This window comes from Martes martes (assembly GCF_963455335.1).
Source record: "Martes martes genome assembly, chromosome: 13".
Lineage (NCBI taxonomy): Eukaryota > Metazoa > Chordata > Mammalia > Carnivora > Mustelidae > Martes > Martes martes.
The window spans coordinates 52,284,991-52,303,551 of record NC_137901.1 but is presented as its reverse complement, the minus strand read 5'-3'; the positions used below and the strand labels follow the sequence as shown (position 1 = coordinate 52,303,551).

At 37.4% G+C, this 18,561-nt stretch overlaps 1 protein-coding gene across 2 annotated transcripts in view; it reads left to right on the top strand.

The window, feature by feature from the left end:
• Positions 1-18,561, top strand: part of MYOM1 (myomesin 1) — a 152,822-nt gene that overhangs the window by 72,323 nt on the left and 61,938 nt on the right. For both annotated transcript variants that reach the window (XM_080820935.1, XM_080820934.1), the window contains 4 exons: positions 6,723-6,864; positions 9,516-9,715; positions 11,413-11,469; positions 16,411-16,535. In XM_080820935.1, coding sequence (XP_080677061.1) covers positions 6,723-6,864; positions 9,516-9,715; positions 11,413-11,469; positions 16,411-16,535 — 524 coding nt within the window. The remainder of the gene's footprint in view (positions 1-6,722; positions 6,865-9,515; positions 9,716-11,412; positions 11,470-16,410; positions 16,536-18,561) is intronic.

The following is an 18,561-nucleotide window of genomic DNA, read 5'->3' as shown; positions in this document are numbered from 1 at the left end:
AGCAGAACACCCAAGAAGGTTTAAAACACTGAGGCCAAGTCAATCTATCCAAACATGGTTCTTGTAATGATGAAAGAGCCATTTGAAAATTCTTCCAGAATACATGGCATAGAGTTATTAACTTCCAGTAAAATTAGAACTCATATAAAAAGGTTAATCCTGAAGCACCAACCCAAAGCTAACAGAGCCAGACTGTGTTACTGTCATGGATTTTCAGGATTCTATCCCCAGTGAGTGACCAGGGAAGCTCTCTACAGGTGTTGGAGTAGAGATGCTCTATTCCAACAATACAAAAAGCCATTTCAATTTACCAAAGCTGCCATAAAAGAGTGGTGGGCTACGGGGGACTTACTCTTTAATATCTATTCCAGGGAGCAATTTCATTATTTTACTCCAGACCCCTTCTTTATAGTTTCAACTTTAATGAACTAGGAAACAAGGTGCTACAACTTAATCCTTAAGGCAAGCTGTGTGATTTTAGGAGTCTTTCTTTGTTCACCTGTGTCTTGAATGGTTTGGCTCTCTACAAGTGGGGATATTATTTCTACACGGGATCGCAGCGCGTTTGGAAGACCATTGACACTTCCAGGCAGCAGGCCTGTGTTATGTGTTCTCTTCTGTGCTGTTAGTCAGGTGTGGCCACAAGAGGGGACACAGGAGAAGATCGGGAAAACAAAATTTATTGCACTTATGGAAGGAGCAGAGGGAGGGGAGACCTTAGGCCATGACTTTTATTGGAGTTTCTGTGGGAAAGGGGAGGCAGGGCAGGATAAACAGTTCAGGATTGGCTAGTTTGAATCACTTTGGTAGACTCTAAGCTATAGGCGTGGTCCCTAGCAGCCTGCTCCTGGCCCTGCAGAGATTAAGGCCCGAGAATACGGCCTCCTAGGGTGTGCAGGCTAGATAGAGGAGGCACGGCTCTGGATTGGTAGTTTGCTTATCAAAGGCTGGCTCCTGGCAGAGCGGCTGCTATCTCCAAGAATTGGCTAGCCCTGCGTGTGGGGGAGGGGGGGAGGTTAGTGCCTTCGCAGTCAGAAAGGTTTTTAAGGTGTCAAAACATATACAGAAATATATATATATACAGAATATACAGAAAATATATACATAATATACAGAATATACAGAATATAATATACATCATAATATACAGAAATATACAGAAAACTAAAATATATACAGATATACAGAATATACAGAAAACTAAATATAATATACAGAAAACTAAAGTATAAACAATATAGGAGACTTACAAAAAATCTCTTGTGTACTAAATAGAATCATAAACTCATAGAAATTTTGATCAAAATGGAACTTTAGAGGTCAAGTGTCCTTAACTGGGATCCACAGACTCTCAAAGGGTCTGATTAAAATTGTATTTCAATATATTTAGTTTCTTTGGCAATCTCATGTATGTTATTTTATGCATTTGGAAGCATTATTTCAAGAAGGGGCCTCTAGACTTTGTCAGTCTGCCAAAGGATGGCTCAAAGAAGTTAAGATTCCCATTCTAGTCCAATCCTTTAATTTTAAGATGCAGAAACTGAGGTTCAGAAAAATAAAGTGATTTACCAAAAAAAGCCTCATGGTTAGTTAAAAGCAAAAGTGGATCTAGGATACAGGTCTTCTGATGCCTAACCCAGGATTTTAATTAGGCTAAGCTGATGAAAAAAAAAAGCTTATTTCTCTCCTATGTCTATCAATTCAGAAATAGGGGCGTGGTTCAGAGTCCCAGGTCCCATCTACATTGTTATTCCATGGTCCCTATGGTGCTATCCCGTGTTCTCATCCCAGCCTATGGGAAAAGGAGAGAGAGGAAGTGGATGGGGAGAAGAGGAGAGAGAGGAAGTGGAAGGGGAGATGCAGAGTTGTACACATCACTTCTGCATGGTGAACATTTAGCCAAATGCACATCTCACAGTGAGGGAAGCTAGGGTGTCATGTGTCCAGCTGAGCGGCCAAGTTGCCTGCTGAAGCTGAGGCTTCTAGTACTAAAAGGAAAATGGATACTGGGGATGGTTAGCAGCACACATACACCCCAAGGGAACAGTAACAATTGTGGAAGTCTGTCCTAGAACAACAACTGATAAAGATTCATGAATATTAAAAAGAGAGAGAGAGAGAGAGAGAGAGAGACATGAATATCTACACCATGTGAAAATGTTTTAGACTTTCTGCAACCCAAAAGTATTGTGGGAAAAGTCAGAAGTCACTGAGGGAAGAGAGGTGTTAGCCTCTGGATAAATCACTGTGAAGACAGACACATTGAAACTCATCACCGAGTAAGTTTATGTAGACAAACCACCTGGAAAAATCTGGTTAGATAAAAGGACTGTATCTCTGGTGATTCAAGGAAAAAACCTTAGTTACTTATGCCTTGGCGATTCTTTCATGGACTTTGTCTGGAAACTCTGATACAGTCTAGGGTTTTCTCAGTAACATTTCTCTGTGCCTATATCCAGAATTGTGGCTCTCCGCCAGATTTAGAGCAGGCTTCATATTATTGAGTATAGACAGAGAGATGGCATCGAAATTTGAAATTTATACTTAAGCTAGTTTTCAAATCTACAAAATAAGGAAATGGAAAGATTCTAAAATTTATCAGTTTAGGGTAGAGACCAACAAGGGGAATTGCTGGGTCACATGTCAAATTTGTGTTCGACTTTTTAAGAAATTGCTAACATGTTGTTTTTTGGTTTTTGTTTTGGTAAAGATTTCTTTTTAAGTGATCTCTGTACAAAACACAGGGCTTGAAATCACAACCCCCAGATCAAGAGTCACATGCTCCACCACCTTGGCCAGCCAGGCACCCCAAGAAATTACCATTATGTTTTAAAGGACACTTTATGTGTTTTATATAAACTTATGTGAGAGAACTGAGAAGATAAATGGGAAAGACAAAATTGGAAAGATAAATTTCAGTAATTGCTTTGTGAATTTAAGAACTTTAAGAAAAAATTTTCACTTTTAAGTTTATTTCAAATGATGTATTTTAGATTCTTTAAAAAAAAACCTTTATTGAGGTGTACTTGATAAACTGAAAGATCCACCTATGTTGAGTAGACAGTGCTTTAGAATATTTACAGAGTGTGCAGTCATCACCTAGCATCCAGTTTAAGAACATTTTCATCACTCCAAAGGGTTTTCTTTGCCCATTCCACACTGTCATCCCCAGACCAGCCCATAGGCAACCACTAACCTACATTCTGTCTCTTTTTGCCTTCTTTGGACATTTCTGGATATGGTGTGTGGAGTTTTATATCTCTCTTCTTTCAGTAAAACATCTATTTTGAGGTTCATTTATGTTATAACACATTTTAGCAGTTTGTTCTTTTTTATTGCTAAGTACTATTGCAATATATGGAGAAACCTCATTTTGTCCATCCATTCACCAATTGGACAGTTGGATTGTTTCTACTCTTTGGCTATGATGAATAATTCTGCTATGAACATTTATGTTCATAATCATGGATGTATGTTATCTCTCTTGGGGAGAGACGTGTAAGTGGAATTACTGGGTCATATGTTAAATTTATGTTTAACCTTTTAAGAAAGTGGTAACATGTTAGGTATTTTGGTAAAGATTTTGTTTTTAAGTAATATCTATACCCAACTTGGGGCTCGAACTCACAACCCCCTGATCAAGGGTCAGATGTTCCACCACCTCAGCCAGCCAGGAATCCTAAGAAATTACAAGCATATTTTAAATGACACTTTATGTGTTTTATAAAACTCTGTATACATTGAACTGCATGACGCCATTTCAGTGCATTTTTAGAGCTCTGATGTTTTTGGTGCTCAGAAAATAGCTTCTGAACCAGAATGATCAGTGTATAAAGCACCGTATGTCTGCAGAAACCCATTCCAGAGCTGCACATATTTGACCAGGATTTTATTACATAGGTAGTGTGTGTTCTTTGTAAAAAACAAAACAAAACAAAATTAGATCATGTAAATAAGCAAAGAAAAAAAAGGAGAAGAAAGAGAAAAGCTATTCCAATATTATTATTTTATTACATATTTTTCTAGACTTCTGTATTTTGTATATTCTTTCCTCCTCTACCCCCTCCACTGCATGGAGGTAGAGATGATAAAGTGGTAAAGGACAGGCTAGAAATGTCTTGAAAAAACAATTACAAATGACAAATAGATGAAAAGGTTTTCACTAGTAATCGAAGAAATGAAAATTGAAATGATGTAACATTTTTATCATATTGCAAAGATTTAAAGGGTTTTTAAAATCCACAGGGATAAAGGAATGAAGGGAATAGCACTCCTGTCCATTGCTGGTGTCAATTGTTTCAACATTTCTCGGGATGTTTGCTACTATGTATCAATAGAGCACATCCATCAATTCTAGTTCTAGGAACTGAAGTGAGCAAAGGTAAGAAAAATGTATTGGGAAAAACTAGAAGAGATCTAGATATCCACCCATGGGAGTTATAAAATAAAGTATAATAAATGCTCCATGTAAACAACAGAATACCACACAGCAATGAAAACAAATGGTGTATATCTGTACTTACTGATATGGAAATATATTAACATGAAACTATATCATCCAATCCTGTTTTTATTTAAAAAACAATCACTTTTGAGCTCATAAATATAGAAAAAAATCTAGAAAAATCTAGACCAGTATGTTAGTAGTCATTATCTCTGAATTATGGAATTAAAGAGGATTTTAACATATTTTTATCGTTTCTTTTATAAGAAAACACTGCTTTTATACTAAAGAGAATAGAATTACTTATATTTCTAAAAAAGTTATTATTGGCTTGTGTCAGAAGGCAAAATATAGGGTAGCAGTCTAATCTTTTACCCAATTAATCAAAAGTACAAAAACTTTGCTTTTTGGAGGGTTGAGAAAAAGAAGGACACAGGCTAGGAAAAGGCCTGCCGCTGGCCAAGTGGGTGCTGTGGTCAAGCGTTCTCCAGCAGCTGCTGAGAGCCAGGAGCACAGATGTGTCCCAGCATAACACAGTATCTGGATTTGGCTTCCAGCATCTCCTACACAGAACCCGTTTTTAGAAAGACTGTTTAGCCTACCCTAAGAATGGCATGGGCCAAGCAATGTTATAAATATGCTGAAAAATGGTTCCCTGGACGCCTACTGTCTGCCGGGCTCTGTTACATACTATGGATGTCTGAACCAGGGATTCCTTGTTGTTACATTATGGGACTGTAGCAAAAGAATATGGATGGAGGTAGCCAGCTGTCTCCTCCCAACTGAGCGGCTTTCCAGCATCCTTCTTCTGTCACTTGAGGCCTATTAACCTCAGCATCTCTACCCCTTTCTAGTTCTGCTCTACCTTCACCATCAGCAGGTTCTCCACGCCAATCCCCACCTCCCCCGCCCCAATCCAGTGCTCTCAAAGCCTGGAAGGGAGAAAGTTTCTCCCCACCAAAACACTCGCTTTTAGGATCCATAATTAAGTTATGTTCTCATATAGTACTTATGCCAGAGAAGTTGCCTAAAACACTTTCCTACAGGTTCGTGGGGGCAAGAGACAGAATATTCAAAATCAAAGTGATTTGAGCTCTTCACAGGAAGTGCAAACCTATCCCAAATTCAATAGTGCACAAATATTTCTGCCTTAATATCAAATGGCTTAGTAATTCATAAGAGTTACAAAAGTATATAGCTCATTATAAAAGCAAAGTGTTTATACAGTCAACAGAAGTGTTTTCCTTGAGATGAGTGGCTCCAACACGTCTCAGCCTCCTCGCCGGCTAGGGGACCAGAGGTCAGGAGAAATTGGCAATGTGAACCCCACCTCCAGGAACCCTGCCTCTCACTGAAAGGGCTATTGACTGATTATTTTCATTCCCCTTGGCTCTCCTCCTGAAAACATCCCTGGTTCACTAATTTAGCTGTGCCTGAAGACACTGCTGAGGAGAACCACTGTCAGAGAATCTCATTTCATAAACAGTCACTGCCCTCTCTTGTATAATCCTGAACTTGTACTAAACTCTGATAAACTAAGCTCAGATGTGGATATTGCATCAGAATTCCTTTCGCAAGTGTCTCCAGTCTGGGAACAAACATTTGATTAAAGTGAATGTTTTCCTTTCTCTCCCCAAATGGGAGTGACCAGCAGAGGGAAGCTTCGTGGTTTTTATTTGTTCCCCTTCAGAGAGGTTGGTATTTCTGAGTAACGCTGTATACTAGATATCTTGAGAACAGACTTTCTGGCTCAGTTTCCCTTAGACTTTTCTGCTAGTGGTTCCTATATCTCCATATTTATTTTCCTTTATTTTTTATTTTTATTTATATTTGACAGGGAGAGAGAGGGAGAGCACAAGTAGGGGGAGTAGCAGAGGGAGAAGGAGAAGAAGTCTGTCCACTAAGCAAGGAGCTCCATGCAGGGTTCAATCCCAGGACCCTGGGATAATGACCCGAGCTGCAGGCAGATGCCTAACTGACTGACCCCCGGGCGTCCCATATTTATTTTCCTTTAAAACATTTTGGGCAGGCGAAGACCATGAGGCAAAGGTCATGGATCCTTTTTAGAGCTCTTTCTAACATAATGTTCTTTGTACTGATGATGAAAAGCACACATTGTCATGTTGGTAAGCAAATTCTAAGACCGGAACTCCCTCTGCTTGGGCCAAAGATGTAGCCACTATGGGTGTGGTAAGAAATGTGTGCACTAAGTCCAGGATTGCTTGACTGTGATAGATCTTGTCTGAGAGGTTTAAAGGATCCTTCTGTATCTCCACAGACGCTGATGCAGAGATCGAAGGAGCTCCAGCCTCTCCCTTGGACGTGATGTGCTTGGATGCCAACAAAGATTATATCATCATCTCTTGGAAACAGCCAGCTGTGGATGGAGGGAGTCCTATTCTGGGATATTTTATTGATAAGTTAGTACTTAGTCTAGTTCCAGTTTGAGTGATTTAGTCATAGAGATGCATGCTTGATTTCTTCCACCATTTCTACATGAAATATTTTATATTCTGGTCTCTTCCTCTTTCTCTTTTCTCTCTCTGTCTCCTGCACACACACACCCCTATCTATTGACTTAAATTCCAAAGATAATTTTTGAATTTGACTACCAATACAAGTCATTTATTTGGCAAGAATGCTATGAATGTGTAGACCTTATAAGAGGCCACTTTGGAAACAGTTTGTGTCCAATATATTTAATGTCCACATTCCTAGTATGTGAGTAATTTAAAAATATTAAATAATTTAAAGAATAATACTTTAGGAATATTAACAAAAGCTTATTTATTTCATAGAATGTGGTTTCAAGTTAGACAAATAAATAACAAATATCAATAGTATTAAATTATGTTCTTTCTACAATTTTTTCTATTTACGTTCTCCAAAACTTAGAACCTCTGATATTTATAGTAACTGGGTCTTACACATTAATTATCCAGTGAATTTGTACAATACAGACAACAAATTTAGATTATCAACCTAAATACGTTATTATCTGACTTAGTTTCTATTCAAATAGTTGCTCCAATTCTCTTCCATTTTTCAGTAATAGAATCTAATTGTAGAAACCACTAGGGACAAATAATCTGTGCCACTGTGGTACAACAGGTTTGTACCAAGGTGTATTAAACCAAATATTTATGGTAATAAGTAAATATATGCCCATTGGGCTCAATACCATTCAGAGAAATTTTTATAATAAATTCTATACTATTTAACCCTATACTAAATACTTCCACATTATTTTGTCATTCAGTAATGATGACCTGTGAAGTTTTTGGTAGATTTTTTTTATATCCTTAGAGACTGATTTATTGTCTTTGGCAGATTTCCGAGGGATTTGCAAACTTAATCAGTGTAAGACCAGGGACAATCAGAAGTCCATTTTGCTCTGTCATAATAAAAAATAACCATATTGCAGCTAATATTTATTAAGCATTGTCTACATGCATGACACTGTTCTAAATACATCACATATATTAACCATTAACCATAACCACCATTTGAAAGGTAGATACTCTTATCATGAGTAGGAAACTGTTGCTGGCCCAAAGCCACATGCTAGTGAGAAAACAGTAAGTTGCCTAAATTCCCACACATAGTAAGTAGCAGAACTAGAACTCAAATATCAGCCTGGCCATGTATTTGTGTTTCTTTCTGCTCCAAAATGCTGTAGATATCTCCAGAGCAGCTGCGTTCCCCCTTTCTTTCTGCCCACATGAGGGTTGGGAAGCACTCTGTAGTATCACTGGGTCACCATGACAGCATCTGTACTGGGAGAGAGGAGGAATCTCTGGAGACAGGGGCAGCTTGAATAATCATCATAGGCCTTTCGGCTCCCTCCCAAACCCTACATTTAGCAGCTCCAGAATTTCTATAAAGACAAGATTTAAGGGTTGGGGGGGCAGGGATTGAAGCCATAGTGCATAGCACTTTACATAAGGTTGAGGAAATGTCTATTGTCTATATCAAAGAATGGAAGGGTGAGGCTGAGGAAGCAGAGAAACCTCTTGCCCTGACCACCTTTGCCCTGCCATTGGAACCCCTCCCCCATGTGAATTGTTTGGGAATTAGATATGTTAGACATGGAGCCATCTTGGGGCAGTGACATAAACTAAATTTCAGTGCTCTACTCATACAAATTGATGAGTTACTTAATCCTAAAGCTGTATAATTTAATCACAGGCTGCAAGCCCTTCACCCCCTGTCGATCAGGCCACTAGCATAATATGAGCTGCCATCTTTGTCTCCCAGGATGTGACCAGTCCTTCCCAGACCACTGTAAAAGCACCTCACCAGAAATCAGAGGTTCCAAAGCACGTAATCTCTCCCTCCCAGATGTGAGAGTTTCCCTGCATCTCACCAATCTCATCTGTTAAGAAGCAAATATGTTACAATACTCTCCTCCCCCTTCTACCCACACAGCATGTAATGATCATTGAGTGGGCTCTTTCCAGGGGTGACTGGCTAGCTCAGTCTGAGCAGACAGATCTTGATCTCAGGGTTGTGAGTTTGAGGCCCACACTGGGTGTTGAGATTACTTAAGAAGAAAAAAAAAGCATGCTCTTTACTGTATACTACAATATAAATAGGTATATTTAAGGTGTTAACTACTTCAAACAGTAGTTTTATTTTTAAAAGAAAATGCATAAAGAAGACAAAGAAGTCACCAATGGTGGAATTGAAGACATCAGCCAGGGAGATGTTTGGGGGATCTTTCCGGTCAGTCTTTCCAATGTAAAAATTGTACATACCTACCTGTTGCTGCGTCTGTTTTACCCCCCAAAATTCTTTGGCTTAGCACACAAGGCCCCTCAGCTGCTTGCTTTTAGGGAGTTTAAAGGAAGTATGCGGGTTTAGGAAGGATCTGAAGTATTTTTATTTTTAAAGAAGACACATTGCAATTGAATACTGAGTGGATGCAGTTAAGTAACTATTGAATCACACTTGAGCTGGGTATGTTATAGGGAGATCTGAAGCAATTGGGGGGGAAGGATTTGCAGATTTGGAGCTATTAATTCAGTCACACTCCTTTTAATATTCTTGCTGACCGCTCTCTTTCCCTTAGGTGTGAGGTGGGCACAGATAGCTGGTCTCAATGCAATGATACACCTGTGAAGTTTGCTCGTTTTCCAGTCACTGGGTTGATAGAAGGTCGTTCTTACATATTCCGAGTTCGAGCTGTGAATAAGAATGGAATAGGTCTACCATCTAGAGTTTCTGAGCCTGTGGCTGCTCTGGATCCAGCTGAGAAAGCTAGACTTAAAAGTAAGCATTTTTCAATTTTCAGGATCTTCTTGAAACTTTTTGTCATTGTTTTAAGTAACTACAATCGATCTCTTTGCAAGGTTATTCCTCCCCCCTTCCACTAGAGGGAGAAGAGACTAGGAAATCCTTTATCTATCAGCATATCCTAGGGGGGAAAAAACAAAACGAAAACCAATTTGTTTTTAGACTTGTCTCTTCACTAAGGGCTTTATTTTTTGTCTTATTTTTATTTGATTCAGAAAACTTTTCCTTGTTAAACTGAGTTCTGTTTGAAATGAAATATGATAAAACCTGGGAAGCATTTTTATTTTTTGTTAGCACACTCCAAATATACTTTTCTTTTAATTCTTAATATTATAAGGTAAGTTTCTTAACCTAGAATTTGCCCCTTAGCACATTAATACTCAACACAGTGAGCATCTTTATATCAAAGGAAAAACACATTTTTACATTATATCTCTATACTTGAGTTACCGTATTAGACAATCAAAAATAATATTTTCATATATTTAAATTCCACATCTAAACATCAAAACCATGGTACATATTTATGCTCTACATTTGTTTCATGGGAACCCATATACATCCTCAGTAATAGAGACCATAAAATGACACTAAAAGATTGTTGGAAATTAACACTTCAGACCATACTGGATATTTCAAACTTGACTGTATAGACATTTAAGCTAGATAATTATTTGTCATGGGGGGGGGGGGTGGCGCTGTTCTATCCCCAAGGGGCAAAATCATCCTGGTTGAGGACTACTGGTCTATGTCATATTTGCAGCATTATTCTTACCTTAGGTACACGTGTGGCATTGTAAAAAGCTAAGTAAAAAACCTTTCTCTGGGGACTTTTTCTAATCAAACTCCTTGATTGCCCTCTGATTGTTTTTTGCCTGCTGTCTGACTTCCCTCCCTCTTTCCTAATTCCAGCTCATACTTCATTTACTCCTCTTTTATAAATTCCAATGAAAATAAGGTTGAGTTTGTTTGAGTTGAAAATAGGTTATCTTGCAAATCACCTTTCTGTTTTTGTATTAGCTCTGGTGAAAATCTGTTGATAAAGCAGGAGTTAAACCATTCTCTCTATCTCTTACTTGTGGGAACACAGCAATGAATATCCTCTTCAATGAATGAATGAATGAAATGAATTTAAATGGATTTTCCTCTTTTCCTGCCCATTTACCCATTTTCCTTCCTCCAGATCTAAACTGGTTTCTTTCGTAGATAATACTTTTCAAAATATAATGGAAAGAAATTGCTTTCATTGCATTGTACTGTAGGATTAGCTCCCCTCTCCTTTTTTTGGCTTTATTATTGCAGATAAATAACTACTGGGCTTGTAGTTGTTCCAGAAACATTTCTCCCATATACATACTATCTTTTAAGGAGAGATGAGAGAACTTACATGTTTCCAGAGATCTCTACTGAACAGTAAATGAACATAGGTTATTTACCTTGCTTGTGAAAGTACAGTTCCAGAAATGTTGACTCCAAATAGGTGGGCTCTGTGCTCTATCAGATTGTGGGTTCCTTAAAGACACAACACCATATATATGCTCAGTAAGATTCATTAGGAAAATATGTAAGTAAACTAGTTAATCAAGCCAATTTGTGGCTACTATGGCCAGTTCATGAGTGCAGTTGAAACCGCATTTATAAACTTTGTGATTTTTACGTTTATCTCTGTTCAGGTCGCCCTTCAGCACCCTGGACTGGACAGATCATTGTCACTGAAGAGGAACCTTCAGGTAAAAGCTCAGTTTTCCCCAGATACAGTTGCCAGTGTTTTGCCATGTGGTTTAGCCTTTATTATGGAGGTTACAGTGTATATTATATAAGATATTTTGGGAAGAATATCCTGAAATATGTAGAGATCATAAAGTAACGTATATTTTCAGAGAATCACTGTTTTTAAAAAAGGTTTATTGAAGGGGGCGCCTGGGTGGCTCAATGGATTAAAGCCCCTGCCTTCGGCTCTGGTCATGATCCCGGGTTCTTGGGATCGAGCCCCACATCGGGCTCTCTGCTCTGTGGGGAGACTGCTTCCTCCTCTCTGCCTGCCTCTCTGCCTACTTGTGATCTCTGTCTGTCAAATAAATAAATAAAATCTTTTAAAAAAAAAGGTTTATTGAAGTACGATTGACATAGAGTAAACTGATTTCTGTAAAATGTACGATTTGGCAAATTCTCCATGTGTATACACCTGTGAAGCTGTCACCATGATCAAAATAATGAACATACCCATCATCCCTAAAATTTCCTCATGCCCCTCTGTAATTCCTTTCTCCTGCCTCTGCCCATCGCCAGGCCATCACTGATCTGCTTTCTGTCACTCTAGTTTGTGTTTTCCACACTCTTAGATAAATGGAATCTTACTTGTTTTTCTCTAGTTTTCTTCACTCAGCATAATTATTTTGAGATTTACTCATGTTGATGCATGTATCAGTTCAAGTTTTTTTTAATCCATTTACTGTCAAAAGCTTCTATGAACATCCTTATTAAGTGTTTGTATGGACTTAACCTTTTCATTTCTCTTGGATAAATACCTAGGAGTTGGACAGATAGGTCATATGGTAGTTGTATGTTTAATTTTTTTGGGGGGGTATATGTTTAATTTTTAACTGCCAACTGTTTCCAAGACGTTTGTACCATTTTACATTCCAATCAGCAGTATATGAATTTCATCTGCTCCACATTATCACCAGTAATGATGTTTCATAGCGGGTGCATAGTGGTTTTAATTTGCATTTCCCTAATACTGTTGGAAATCGTTTTATGTGTATATTGCCATTTTTGCATCATATTTGAATCTTTGCCAAATCAAGTTTACTTAGATATTTTTCCTGTTTATTCTAGAAATGTTATAGCATTAGCTCTTAGATTTCAATCTATGTTCCATTTCAAATTAATTTTTTCTTTATTATGCAAAGTAAGGGTCTAAGTTGTTATTATTATCGTGATATTTTGCATATGGCTATCCAGCGATTTCAGCAATCAGTTCAAAAGATTATCCTTTCCCATTGAATTACCTTGGCACCATTGCCAAAATCAATTGGTTGCATTTTTTTTTTTTATCTATTTCTGGAATCTCTGTTGGTCAATTTTGTTTTCTCTACACCAACCACACTATCTTGACTACTGTGGCTTTAGGTTGTTGTTGTTGTTGTTTTTAAGCTTCCTAGTTTTAAATAAATAAACAAATAAATAAAAATTTTAAAGCCTTGTAGTTTTGAAATTAGGTAATATTTACTCCTCTATTTTTTTTCCCCCGAAGTTGTTTTGGCTATGCTGCCTTTGCATTTCCACATAAATTTGAAAAATCAGCTTTATTATTTTCTATAAAAAAACCTACTGGAATTTCAACTGTTTTATATCTGATCTTCTTGTTTATCAGTTAATAGAGTATTGGTGAAATCTCTGACCAGATGGTGGATTTATTTTTTTCTTCTTGGAGTTCTACCAGATTTTGCTTCATACTGTTTGAGGCTTTGTTATTCATGAATAAACATTTTGATTGTCATATCTTCTTATGAATTGACCACTTTGTTATTATAAAGTGACACTCTTTATCCATGGTAATGTTTTTTGCTTAGAAATCTACTTTGATACTAATATAATCATTCAGGGGTTGTTGTTTTTTTTTTTTTTTTTGATTAGTGTTAGCATGGCATATGCTTTCCATCCTTTTATTCTTGACCTATGTGTGTCTTTATATTTAAATTTTATTTCTTGTAGGCAGCATGTAGTTGAGTCTTGATTTTTTATCCAGTTGGGTAATCTTTGCCTTCTTATTGGAATGTTTGAACAATTACATTTTGTGTGATTATTGATACGGTTGGATTTAAATCTACCATCTTGCTATTTGTTTTCTATCAATCCATTTGTTTCCTTTCTCCTTTTTTTCCTACTTTCTTTTAGATTGAGTACTTTTTAATTATTCTATTTTAGCCATGGTATCTTATTAACTATAATTCTTTGTTTTGTATTATAGTAGTATAGAATTTTAATATATGTCTTATCACAGCCTCCTTCAAGTAAGATTTTACTACTACATGTATAGTTGTAAGAACTTAAAACAGCGTTATCCCATTTCCCCTTGCAAGCCTTGGTGCTGTTATTGCATGGATTTTATTTGTGTATATATTTCAAATTACACAACACAATGCTATTGTTTTGGTTCAGATAGTCACTTATCTTTCAAAGAAATTTAAAAGTAAGAAAAAACTTTTCAGTATTCACTCACATTTTTATCATTTCTGTTCTTCATTTCTTTGTGTAGATCTGGATTTCCATCTGATACCACTTTCTTTGTTCGTGAAGCATTTCCTTTAATATTCCTTGTAGTGCAGTCCTGCTGATTATGAATTATTTTATTTTTGTATGTCTGAAACAGTCTCTATTTCATCCTTCTTTTTGAAATAGATGTTCACTTGTTGTACAATTCTAGATCGACAGTTTTTCTTTCAGTACTTTAGAAATGGTGGTCCACTATAGTGCAAATCTGCACTATAAGAATGACTATTGTTGGGGCACTTGGGTGGCTCAGTTAAGCACCTTTCTTTGGCTCAGGTCATGATTTTAGGGTCCTGGGATTGAGACCCGCATTGGGCTCCAGGCTCAATGAGGAGTCTGCTTTTCCTCATCCCTTGCTTCTCCTTATCCCTTGCTGCTTCTCCTTATCCCTTGCTGTTTGTGCTCGCTCTCAAATAAATAAATAAAATCTTCAGAAAAAAAAAAAAGAATGACTATTGTTATTCTTATTTTTGTCCCTCAGTATGTATCTTTTTCTCTCTATCTGCTTTTAACAGATTCTTTTTGTCACTGGATTGAGAAATTTGTTTGTGATATGCATTAGTGTTGTTTCCTTCATGTGTCTTGTGCTTGGGGTGTACAAGTTCCTTGGATCTGTGAGTTTACAATTTTCATCAGCCTTGGGAAATTCTTCAGCATTGTTTCTCTAAATGTTGTTTTTTTTCCTGTATCCCCTTCTTTCTTTTCTACCTCAGGAACTCCAGTTACATGCTACTTGAAACCAGGGGTCACTGATGCTGTGTTCATTTTCCCTTTCAGTGTATTTGCTTTCTGTGTTTCATTTCAGACACTTTCTGCTACTGTGTCATTATATTTTCCATGTCTTTATTTAACATGTTTAATCTTTGCCCTCTTGGACATATGGACTGTTTTTACAATAACTGTTTTTATAACCTTGTTGACTAATTCTATAATCTGTGACATTTTTGGTTTTGTTTTCATTGATTGATTTTTCTCCCCAGAAAGGGCTGTATTTTCTTGCTCCTTTGCATACTTAATAACGTTTCATGAGATGCCAGACATTTTGAATTTACATTGTTTGGTGCTGGATATTTTTATGTTTTTATAAATGCTCTTGAGCTTTGTTCTGGGGAAATGATTTGATCTTTCAAGGCTTGCTTTTGTTAAGTGAAATCAGAACAGACTTTAGCTGAGGCATAATTTGGCCGTACTACAGAGGAAATAGCCTTCTGAGTAGTACTCTACCAGATGCTTGTGAATTAGGAGATTTCCACCCTAAATGGTTGGAATATGGACTCTCCCAGGCCCTATGAGAGCTTTGAGGTTTATTCTCTTCAATTCTGTTGTGTGGGTTTTCCCCCACCTCAGATGGTTTCCTCACATTGATGTGCTGGTTAGTATTCAGGTGAGCACTCCGGAGGGACCTTCTGAACATCTCTGAAGCCTCCCTCTCTGTGCAGCCCTTTCCTCCAGTATTCATCCTTATGACTCTCTCTGTAGATACCTTCCCTTCCTGGAATTCCAGCTTCTTCTCCTCCACTTGGGGAGACTCCCAGGTTCTACCTGGGGTCCTCTTCCTGAGCTGCTGTCTTAAGATTCTCTCCAGACAATAAGCTAGGACAGTGGTAGAGCTCACCTAATCTGTTATTCTTCTTTCAGGAATCATTGTCCTAAGCCAGCTAATATCCAATGTCTATAAACAGTTGTTTCGTGTATTTTGCTTGGTATTTTAGTTATTGGATATAGAGGGTCTAAAGTTTTGCCCTACTTACAAACTAATACGTTTCATACCCCAGTTTCATTGATATTGGCAAAAGATAAGAGATGCCTAGGTCAGAGACAAAGAATTCTTTAGTCACAGCGCAATTAGACAGCACGAGCTTTCTGTTCTCATTACTTTCCTTTGCATTATCCTCCCGCCAAGTTCCACAGGGTGGTAGGGAGCAGCACAGATGGATGCTGTACACACAGTAGATATATGTTACATCTGACAAACCCTGTGCCCAAGCTTTCTCTGGAGAAGGACATTATCTTTACTTTCCTGGTGAGAAAACAAGTCAACTTTCTGCCCTAGAGAATATACTATCTTTATATTCCAAGTTTGTTTGCTATCCAAACATCCTTGAAAAGATATTCCATAAAAAGCTGATATAGGATGTAAAGAAAGTATAACTTATAGCATTACTGTTTTTTAGGCTCAGTAAGAAAATCAAAATTGCCAAGCAATGAAAGTAAAATTGTGGCTTTGAATGAATGAATGAATGAATGTTTTAGGAAGAATTTCAGAGATGAGGTAGTTCTTTATACTGTGGAGCTGTAATTAACTCTTTCTCCAGTGGGAGAGGAACATCTATGACATCTCTCTATGCTGGGCCTCCCAGGGTGTGTCCTTTTCACTTTTCCTTGTTGTTTTTCAGAGGGTATCATTCCCGGCCCCCCCACAGACCTCTCTGTCACAGAGGCTACCCGGAGCTATGTGGTGCTAAGTTGGAAGCCCCCTAGCCAGCGTGGCCATGAGGGCATTCTGTACTTTGTGGAAAAGGTAAGACCCTGGAATCAACATTATTACCTCAGGCCTCTTCTTAAAGATTTCTTTAAAGAAATAGAGATTAAATTTCCATTGTGTCCCGAACTCTTTAAACCCTTATAAACTATAAACAGTCTTCACCAAAAAATGTATATCACATGGAACTTTGCCTGAAAGTTCGGGGGCTTCTGGATCCGTGGAGCTCACCCATAGACTTCTAAGAGGTCCACAGACCCCGAATTATGACCCTTTTAAACAGAGAAATGTTCCTAAAACTGTAGTTTGTTCATATGGCACTGTTTTCTAGACACTCCCTTTGTCTCCCTTCTCTAGGAAGCTTTTCATTTCCTTACAACTTGTCTTCTGCAGTCAGAAATGAACATTCATGAGGGTAGATGAGCCAGAGGAATAAAAGTTATAGTACTTTCAGAATACTGTCAAATAGCTGGAGAATTAGAGAAATTTCTTACGTGCTACCATCCACTTGGCTAGTACTACTCCAGTGTAGATAGTAGTGTGGGATCAGGATTACAAAACAGCATGAGACACTGGCTAGTGCTTTCCCTCAACTGTCTTACAATTTTATTGTAATTATGTTAGAGAGGGCAGCATATAATGAAAACCTAAAATGAGTGGAATGGTGAGAATTATATGTGAATCCATCATTTACCTGTATTTGAGGGCAGCTGTAGTAAGTATTTCTACCCAGAAAATGGAGGGGAGCCACGGCCTGGATAGGGTGTTATTTGTGGGAAGTGGCCAGTTGCAAGTGCAGACATGCAGGAGGAGTGATGGCTAGGTAAGGCATCATTGCTCCAGGCAAAGGGCATTTAAAGAGAATTTGCTTAAAATGAGATTCCAATCCATTTGCTAAGAAAGTCTCGATTAAGATGTAATTGAAAAATGAAACAAAAGTAAGTTTATTTTATGTTATCTGTAAGAATGTTACATTTTTATTGACAGCCACGTACCATTTTATTTATTTATTTTTAACACACCATTTTTTTTTAGAACAATGAATGAAACAGTTGGCTGTACTTTTTTGTGTGTACTTTGTTTTTATAAAATTTTGTGATAGCAAAATAAGTTATCATTTACTTGACATTTTACTTTCATAGCAAAATTGTAGAAAAGGTCTTTATTTGGCAAAATATCGTGTAGCTCAGTTAGTTTTCCTAAGAGCTTTTCTCTTTCATCCTTAATGGTTTTCTGATCATTCAATTTTAGAACACCTACTAGGTCACTTCCCTGGCAATTATTGTAAGAGAATAGATATCGTAGATACATAAGTGTGTGCAAATATGCAAACATCTGCAAATCAGGTAACAACATAAAAGCAAAGATGACTACTTTTATGGCCTTTTAGTTATTTCAGATCATCAGAGAAAATTATGCTAGCACTAAAAATGCTAGTGTCTGTGGTTTTCCTATTTTAATTAATAAATTTATTCATTTATTTACTTGATAAAGACATTTAGTTCATGTCTTTGAGGAGCACGCCTCACTTCTCCTGACCCCTAGCGAATTGGTAACAATAAATGGAGTATCTCTTTAACATGCAATATGGGCATCTTTCAAAAGAGTCTGATTTTACCAAAATAATATTTAAAGTCTTATTGGTATGAATTTGTATATTTTCTAGATGTTAACCTCAAATTAAATACAACTTGAGTAACATTCCTGATTTAACTTTTTTTTCCTATATTTTTTTTAATAGAGGACAAGACTAGAGTGGAAAATGTTTGTTTCCTGGTGTGCTTAATACATACCCTTCACTGAATCTTTTTGAAATGCTCCACAGGAAAAGAGTTCTGAATAAGCTCTGTGACAATAATTACCATCCTTCCTACAGTAATGACATAGTAACAACCTACCACTGAGGCATTTTCTTTAGATGAGTCAACTTTGGCTGCCGTTGAACATTTCCTCTGGTCATATAAACTCTAATTTCTCCAGGAAAATCTATAACTTCCCTAGACCTAAATGTATGTGAGGCTGTGATTAAAAAGTGTTAAAAGTGTTCTTCCACCAGTGAACCTAT